At 43.3% G+C, this 9,359-nt stretch overlaps 1 protein-coding gene across 1 annotated transcript in view; it reads left to right on the forward strand.

The window, feature by feature from the left end:
- The window catches only part of CABP1 (calcium binding protein 1), a 30,874-nt gene extending 22,283 nt beyond the window's left edge, over positions 1-8,591 (forward strand). The window contains exon 5 of the mRNA XM_033957150.1: positions 8,310-8,591. Within this exon, the coding sequence (XP_033813041.1) occupies positions 8,310-8,335 (26 nt within the window). The 3' untranslated portion in view covers positions 8,336-8,591. The remainder of the gene's footprint in view (positions 1-8,309) is intronic.
- The last annotated feature ends 768 nt before the right edge of the window (positions 8,592-9,359 follow it).

A 9,359-nucleotide genomic window follows, 5' to 3' on the forward strand; every position in this document is an offset into this window, starting at 1 on the left:
TGGGAGAGATACCCACTCCCTCCTGCTGCCGTCAAAAAAACACCCTGACACACCCCCCCCAGCAGTGGAAGGGATGCCCATTCCCTTCCGCTGCTGCTGTCATGGCCCCGCTCCCTACCTTCTCCACGAAGGCTGGTTGGAGGGGTGCCTATTCCCTCTGGCCGGCAGACCCGCCTCTTCAAAATGGCAGGCCTTCCTCTTCCCAGTGTATCCTGGGATGCACAAGGGAGGGGCCTAAGGCTCTGATTGGCCCGGGTGCCTAAGGCCCCTCCCATAGCAACAGGGGGATCCATTTGGCTTCAGGCCTACCCAGTGGTGACACACATCATTAATGTAGCTGTCGGGAATTCCTGGTCCCTACCAGCTGAACATTCCTTTTTGGATTCACACAAGCAGACTCATCCCCATGGCAGTGATCAGAGCGTATTTAGTCGCCAACAGTAGCACCCCCCTCACATGCACATATGTGCATGGGCAGATGCAAGTTGAACTGAGCATGCATGGATGGCAAGGGCAGTACTGGTGTTGGTAGCTGGAAACTAATTGCTTACTGCGGTGGGGATGAGACTGTTCAGAGGACTCCAAAAAGGACTCTTCTGCTGGCAGGGCTTCAAGATCCTCGCCAACCAAGGTGGGTGTCAGAGCGGAAATCTGTGGGTCATGCCCACCCAGTCCATCCCCAACTCCACCCAAACATTGAGGTCTGACTACACTTCTGAGGTATGTGATGGGGGAGGGAGCTGGTGTTAAGTACTCATGCCTAAAATTGCAGATACACATGTATGGGTTGATGTTCAAAGCAATTTAAAAGGCCAGGAGAGGCTTCTGGCCGGTGAAATCATTTGTGCAGGGCTATCCACTGATATTAAGCAACAATTAACTGGTTAGTGCTGTTGAATACCAGCACTAACCACTAAAGCCGTAGCTGACTATTTTGTGGGCTATCCAAGTGAGCCGCAACAATGAGAGGAAAACAGTACCCCACACACACACACGCACACTGCCAGCTCCTGCCCAACGCCATCCACTATACCTGCCCACTTTTTATTGGGCCTATCAGAGCTGATATTCTGCTGCATTGTCTGGTTATATGCCTCTCCTGCCCACTTAAATTGCTTTGAATATTGACTATATTGTCTCTCAGCTGATGATAAACAAAAAAATAAAATAAGGAACTCTCTCAAAAGCCAAACTTTTCTCTGAAACAGACCATGTGTGGAAGCTTATATCAGACAATAACTGTACTCAAAGATCCTCAATTCAGAGGAGGGCACTAACTGCCTAATGTTCCAAGACCAGACTTTCACCACTTTCTCACAAACTAAGATGGGGAGCCTTGCTGGTGGGAGAGGATACAACCTGAGAGGCTCGTCTGGTTCCTGGCCACCCACAGCAGCGGTTTTGCTGCTAATTTTCCTTCGCGTGCAGGCACTGAGCAGGCACCTACAGAGACGGACCCCTTGATGTCACCGGGTCCGTCTCTACATCTTTAAAACCAAGCCGCTGCCACGGTTGCGGCCGCAGGGTGTGGCCGAAGGGGCGTGCCCTAAGGGGCACACCAGGCCCCTTGGGAGCCCCTTGGAGCCACGAAGAGCCCGGGAGCTGGAAGTTACTCTGGTAAATATATAAAATCTTTCTATATATTTTACATGACTTTAAAAATATGGGAAAAAGAAAGATAAAACCTAAAAGCTCTACACCAGTGGTTTCGGGCCCTATGGACAGACACTTATTATTACTGGATAATCCACCGGTGGTACCATCAGATATAGACTCCTCTTTGTCAGGGGCCTCAATAAGTCCTCTCATTCGGACTCCTCCCCTTCATCCGGTACCCAGTGATAGTGGGAATATAACCCCCACTTTATCTGATGCTCAAGTGATTTCATCCACCCACTTAAGTAAATTAGTATATGCTGAAATACCTAAGCCTTTGACATTTTCTGGTGGAGTGGATGAATCCACACGAACAGAAGAAACACAGGATATTATCTTAAAAGACTTATGGCTAGGTATATCTAGGGTTGAAGGGTTTCTCAGGACAACGATGAAGCAAATGGGAGATTATTCTCAATTAGTTTCTTCTAAATTAGAAAATGTGGATGTTAATTTAGGTTGTTTGGACAAAAGACTAAATGTGGTGGAAAATCAATGTAACAATTTGCAAGCTGTCTCTGTATCAGCTGTTAAAGATTCAACTGTAATACATTCTAAAATTGAATCTATAGAGAATATGAATAGAGTGAAAAATCTACGCTTGGTCAATTTTCCAGTAACCCACTTATTGTCACCTGAGATTTTACTAAGGAAGTTCTTTAAAGAAGTACTGGGATTGACCAATGCGGAGAATTTTCCAATAAATAATTATTATTATATTCCTTTTAAAAAACTTGAATCTGCCCAGGGGGAGGACCATCTGACCACACCAGAGGTAAATTTGACTGAATTTCTAGAAGATACACAGGATGTGATTCAGACTCGGTCCACCCTGGTAATAACATGCATGAGCGAGATGGACAAAATGTTGATAATGAGACTTTATTTCAAAAATAGGTTAACAAAATTTTGTGGAGATTTGGTCAGGATTTTTCCGGATGTATCCAGAACCACACAGTTGAGGAGGAAAGAATTTTTGAAACTGAAGGATAGAGTGTTGGCACTGGATGCATCCTTTTATTTGAAATTTCCCTGTAAATGTATGATCAAACTACAAGATATCGAATATACTTTTTGGGATCCAATACAATTACAACAATTCTTAATTGCAAGAGAAAAGAAATAGGAATGAGATTTGTTTCATTTGTTTCATCTTACTGAGGAATATGAGGAGAATTAATATAATAGTATCCTAGATTACGGAATGACTCAGGGTTCATAATTATGAACCAAGAATCATTATCCTTTATATTTCTTGAATTTACTTTATTAGAAAATAGCAAGATAACTCCCCATTAATGTGGGCTTGAAAGGAGCTTTGTATGTATGATTTGATTATGTATTGTTTTATGTGATTTTCCTTTTTCTTCTGTATCTTTGGATATTGTAAAGTATTCAAAATTATAAATAAAAAAACAAAAAACAAAAAACTAAGATAAGGGTTAAAAGTAAGACTCACCACAACCCCAAAAGTCTTATCTAGTTTGCACCTCCCCTAAAAGTCATAATCCCCCCAACATCGATGTCTTCCTCTCCCTATCTATGTATCTAGTGTTGATACCTCCCAGGATTATGACAGTGAGAGAGAAGCTGAGTTCAGCAGTCACATATCTATGAAAATGCAAGAGATGAGGAGGCAGACTTTAGAAAGGATGTCCAATTCAGAATAAGGACGTCCAAGTCTCATGTATTTTAGAACAGGATCTGTTGATATACAGCTTGCTCTAAACCAGGGTTTCTCAACCTGCGGTACGCATACCCTAGGGGGTACGCAGACCGCCTGTTTGGGGGTACACAGGCTGACTGCTGCCCGCCCCCTGCTCAATTTAGTTATCCCCCGCCATAGCTCCAGGAAGGGCCAGGCATCCCACAAGCCTTCCCCCTGATGTCAATTCTGATGTCGGCGAAAAGATCTGGGCCAGCTAATCGCTGCTTGGCTGGCTAGGACCTTAGTAACATAGTAACATAGTAGATGATGGCAGATAAAGACCCAAATGGTCCATCCAGTCTGCCCAGCCTGATCAATTTAAATTTTAAATTTTTCTTCTTAGCTATTTCTGGGCAAGAATACAAAGCTTTACCCTGCACTGTGCTTGGGTTCCAACTGCCGAAATCTCTGATAAGATTTACTCCAGCCCATCTACACCCTCCCAGCCATTGAAGCCCTCCCCAGCCCATCCTCCACCAAACGGCCATACTACAGACACAGACCGTGCAAGTCTCTCCGACATCAGAATTGTCGTCGATGGAGGGGGGAAGGCTTATGGGCTGTCTGGTCCTTCCCTTCCCAGAGTTGTGATGGGGGATAATTAAATGCAGATGGCGGGGGGGGGGGGGGGTGGCAGTGGGCCGGGAGGGAGGAGGAATCGGTAGCCCTCACTGCCTATGTCCCGAGTTCATGCCCGGAGGGGGAGGCCCTCACTACCTTCCAGCCTTTGTCCATCTTCCCTCCCTCCCTGCCGTGCCGAAGCCTGCCCGACCCAGCTTGGGGGCAGGCAGGCTTTGGCATGGCAAGGAGGGAGGTAGGACAAAGCCTGGAAGTAGTGAGAGCCTCAAACTCAGGACATGGGAAGGAGGGAGGGAGGAAGGGGTAATAACTCGGGACATAGGAAGAAGGGAGGGAGGAAGGGGCAATAACTCGGGACATAGGAAGGAAGGAGGGAGGGAATAGAAAGGGACAATTGTTGGGCATGAGTGTGTGAATGAGCGGGAAAGAGATGGTGCACATGGGGAAAGGAAGAGGAAAATTGAGAAGAGTGAGGTAGAGATGCATGGGGAAGAGAAGAATGAGATGGAGAAATGTTGGATATGGTGGTGGAGAGGTAACAGAGGGATGGATTGAAGGGGATCCAAGGGGGAGGAATGTTGGGCATAGTGATGGAGGGAGAGATGTGGCATGGTGTTGGAGAGGGGTGATAGAAGGAGAAATGGGCAATGGTGAAAATTGATCTAGGGGATAAGAGAGGAAAAAAAGTTGGACTCATGAAGGGACAGAGAGAGATGGTTGGGGAATGGAGTGAGGTCTGGAGGAGAGAAAGCATGCAGGAGACAGAAATAAATAAATAAATATTGGATGCACAGTCAGACGGAAGTGCAACCAGAGACTCATGAAATCACCAGACAACAAAGGTAGGAAAAATGATTTTATTTTCAATTTAGTGATCAAAATGTGTAGGTTTTGAGAGTTTATAACTGCTGTCTATATTTTTCTATAGTTGTTACTGAGGTAACATTGCATATTTTAAAGTCATCTGCCTTGACATCTTTGAAAACCCCCCAAATATAAATGATAATTAACATTTTCTCTGTGTACAGTGTGCTTTGTGTTTTTTCAATTTTGTGGTTACCATTATGAATTAATAAGATTATATTGTGTGTATATGAAAAATGAATAGAAGAAATTGCGTTACAATTAGTACTATTGTTATGGAGTGGAGCTTGGGCAGGGGTACTCAGTTGGTATTTGTTAGATTTAGGGGGTACTTGGCTTGAAAAGGTTGAGAAACAATGCTCTAAACTATATGAAAAATGGACACTAAGACCCAGATTCTAAAAGTGGTGCCCTAGTTGGCAGGTGCCTGATAAAATGGCGCTGGTCATATGTCACACAATTACAGCGCTGTTTTTAGACTCACGTCTTATGTTGAAGGCAGGCGCCGGAAAAGTAGCTCAGGATTTTAAAGACTTACATTTCTGACACCTATCTTCAATCTAGAATCATGCTTAGCTACGCTGAATGTCAACCCTGTCCATAACCACACCTCTTTTGATGTTTGACACCACTAGGTGTCTGCGTAGACATGATTCCAGCACCGTGTTTTGTAGGCGCCTTGTGGTGCCTACTTATTTTCTTTTAATTGGTTTTAAATTGGTTTTTAATGCCACAGTCAATTACCATGCCGTTAATAGCCAATTAAAACAACTTAGGTGCCGGTAGAGTGCCTACCAGCGCTTTCCTAATAGCGCCATTTTTAGAATCTGGGCCAAAGTGCTAGCTACATTCATCATGAGCATCCAATTGACAAACTAAAATGTCCAAACTATAAATGGTGTAGAACAGGGGACATGAACATCTTTTTGGCAGATGAAATTTAATGTGGACAAATGCAAAGTGATGCATATTAGGATGAATAACCTGAGTCACAGTTACCGGATGCTAGGGTCCACCTTGGGGGTTAGCGCCCAATAAAAGGATCTAGGTGTCATTGTAGACAGTATAATTAAACCTTCCGCCTAATGTGTGACAGCAGTCAAAAAAAACAAACAAACTAGATGCTAGCAATTATTTTAAAAAGGGATGATTAACAAGACTAAGAATGTTATAATGCCTCTGTATCGCTCCATGGTGTGACCTTACCTGGAGTATTGCATTCAATTCTGGTCTTCTTATCTCAAGAAAGATATAGCAGCACTAGAAAAGATTAAAAGAAGAGCAACCAAGATGATAAAGGGGATGGAACTCCTCTCGTATGAGGAAAGACTAAAACGGTTAGGGCTCTACAGCTTGGAAGAGACGGCTGAGGGGAGATATGATCGAAGTCTACAAAACCCTGAGTGGAGTAGAACGGGTACAAGTGGATCGATTTTTCACTCGGTCAAAAATTACAAAGACTAGGGGACACTCAATGAAGGTACAGGGAAATACTTTTAAAACCAATAGGAGGAAATATTTGTTCACTCAGAGAATAGTTAAGCTCTGGAACGCATCGCCAGGGGTTGTGATAAGAGCAGATAGCGTAGCTGGTTTTAAGAAGGGTTTGGACAGTTTCCTGTAGGAAAGGTCAATAGTCTGTTATTGAGAAAGACATGGGGGAAGCCACTGCTTGCCCTGGATCAGTAGCATGGAATGTTGCTCCTCTTTGGGTTTTGGCATGGTACTAGTGGCCTGGATTGGCCACCGTGAGAATGGGCTACTGGGCTTGATGGACCTTTGGTCTGATATGCACGGACGGGGAGAGGGACCTTGGGGTGATAGTGTCCGAAGATCTAAAGGCGAAAAAACAGTGTGACAAGGCAGTGGCTGCTGCCAGAAGGATTCTGGGCTGTATAAAGAGAGGCATAGTCAGTAGAAGGAAGAAGGTGTTGATGCCCCTGTACAGGTCATTGGTGAGGCCCCACTTGGAGTATTGTGTTCAGTTTTGGAGACCGTATCTGGCGAAAGACGTAAGAAGACTTGAGGCGGTCCAGAGGAGGGCAACAAAAATGATAGGAGGCTTGCGCCAGAAGACGTATGAGGAGAGACTGGAAGCCCTGAATATGTATACCCTAGAGGAAAGGAGAGACAGGGGAGATATGATTCAGACGTTCAAATACTTAAAGGGTATTAACGTAGAACAAAATATTTTCCAGAGAAAGGAAAATGGTAAAACCAGAGGACATAATTTGAGGTTGAGGGGTGGTAGATTCAGGGGCAATGTTAGGAAATTCTACTTTACGGAGAGGGTGGTGGATGCCTGGAATGCGCTCCCGAGAGAGGTGGTGGAGAGTAAAACTGTGACTGAGTTCAAAGAAGTGTGGGATGAACACAAAAGATTTAGAATCAGAAAATAATATTAAAGATTGAACTAGGCCAGTTACTGGGCAGACTTGTACGGTCTGTGTCTGTGTATGGCCGTTTGGAGGAGGATGGGCAGGGGAGGGCTTCAATGGCTGGGAGGGTGTAGATGGGCTGGAGTAAGTCTTAACAGAGATTTCGGCAGTTGGAACCCAAGCACAGTACCGGGTAAAGCTTTGGATTCTCGCCCAGAAATAGCTAAGAAGAAAAAAAAAAAATTTAAATTGAATCAGGTTGGGCAGACTGGATGGACCATTCGGGTCTTTATCTGCCGTCATCTACTATGTTACTATGTTACTATGTTATGTATTCTTATGTTCTTATGTGGCAGCACAGGAACATCCATATTTTTATGCAGTGCTGAATATTGGCACTTAACCATCCAAGTTCCAAATCCACCCCCAGAATATCCCCCAAATAACCAGTGTTCAGTTTGACCTAACTGGCTATTTTCAGTGGCATTAACAAGTTAAGTGCTTCAGAAAATTTAGCAGTTAGCCTCAGACAGGCTATTTAATCAACCAGGAGCCATTTCTGGACGGTTAAATCACTTTGAATATTGGCCCCTAAAATAACCATCTTATACTCCCATTCCATCTGTGACTCTGTAGAGTTTTGAAATTTATCTGAGCCTGCCAGCCATGCCACAGAAAATGAATTCAACATTTATTCAATTAGAAAAATAAAAGGTACTATGGATAGCATTTGGCCTAGCTTATTACCATCTACTGTACTTGTATTTTTTTATAAAGGCAGATACACACACAAATTCCTTATATGAAATAGAGTAACTCGTGCATATCTGCTATAAAATTATCTGACCTTTCATAGAATTATCCTCTACATGTTGCTTTGCATAATAACTGAGAGGCCCTTCCTTCCAGGGTTTGTGAGCAGTTGAGCACTGCTTCTGAAGGATTTACAGCTGGCTCATGGAGTGAACTTGGGTCTTCTGCAAAGGCACCATGGCTCTGAGCCATCAGGCTTGCCCATGAAGGAACAGCTTTGATGGAGAGAGGTGTTAGAGGGGATGGCAGAGGAGGGAGATTAAAATTTAAGTAAATGACATCTTTCTCACAATTTTGGTTTCTGATTACAGAGTTTGTTCAGATGATGTCTCACTGAAGAGCTCAGGCTATTGAGAGAACAGCATTTGTGCAGTTCATTTTCAACAGATCGGAAGGTTTAACTGATTGAGAATGTACAAGACTTCTTCCCTTCAGTCTATCTATGACACCTGGAACTGGAAAGCCTTTGACAAACTTCTTTCACAATATCTTGACTGGTTTGTGGACCATTTGCACTTTGGAATCCTTTTCTTTCTTGCTCTTCTGAGGAAAGGGAGTTATGCATGAGGTTTTTATTTATTTCGATTTTTATCCCGTCCTTCCAAAGCTCAGAACGGGTTACAACAGGACATTCACCATGTAAGTTAAGGACATGAGCAGTTATAAACAGGAGAATACAAAGAGAGTCTGACTGCTGAATGCATTTTTAGAGGAAGAGGAGAGTTTTCACTGCTCTTCGGAAGGCCATCAGTGAGTACAGAGATATGATCTAAGCACTGCTGCATATCAGAGACTCTGATGGAACCTGCCAGTGTTTGTTCTCTGTCTTTTGATTAGTAGATGCTTCTCCTGTGATCTGATTTTCCAAAAACAAATAAAAACTGAGCAAATGAATAACTTATAACTTCAGATCTCTGTGTATGGTTCTCAAATATAGGGGGAAGGAAGATTTTTCTAAAGAGGCCAGTCAGCTGCAGAGACAATGCAAGGATCTTATTCTTAGGCATCCTAAGCAAACCTTCAGCCTCCAAGGTTTTGATAATTAAACGCAATCATGATCATCCCAGCACCACACTTCCTTCAACAATCCTGCAATAGTACATAATTAGACATCATGGACTTATATTCTAACTTTGAAAATTATGCTTTTAAATTAACCACTTTGAAACTTTAATAGGTTTGAGTACCTAAATATATATTAAAAAATGTACTAAACTCCTAAATTTTGGAGCTTAAAAAGTGGGTGGCAACAGGGGCTGATTTATATTGCATCGGGAAAAATAGGTTACGGCTGATTTAGAGTGGGGAAAAATAGATTATGAGTTTAGCACTAGGCTTGTAAATCTAGGCAAGTGAATAGC

The sequence above is a fragment of the Geotrypetes seraphini genome, chromosome 8 (assembly GCF_902459505.1).
Source record: "Geotrypetes seraphini chromosome 8, aGeoSer1.1, whole genome shotgun sequence".
Taxonomy (NCBI): domain Eukaryota; kingdom Metazoa; phylum Chordata; class Amphibia; order Gymnophiona; family Dermophiidae; genus Geotrypetes; species Geotrypetes seraphini.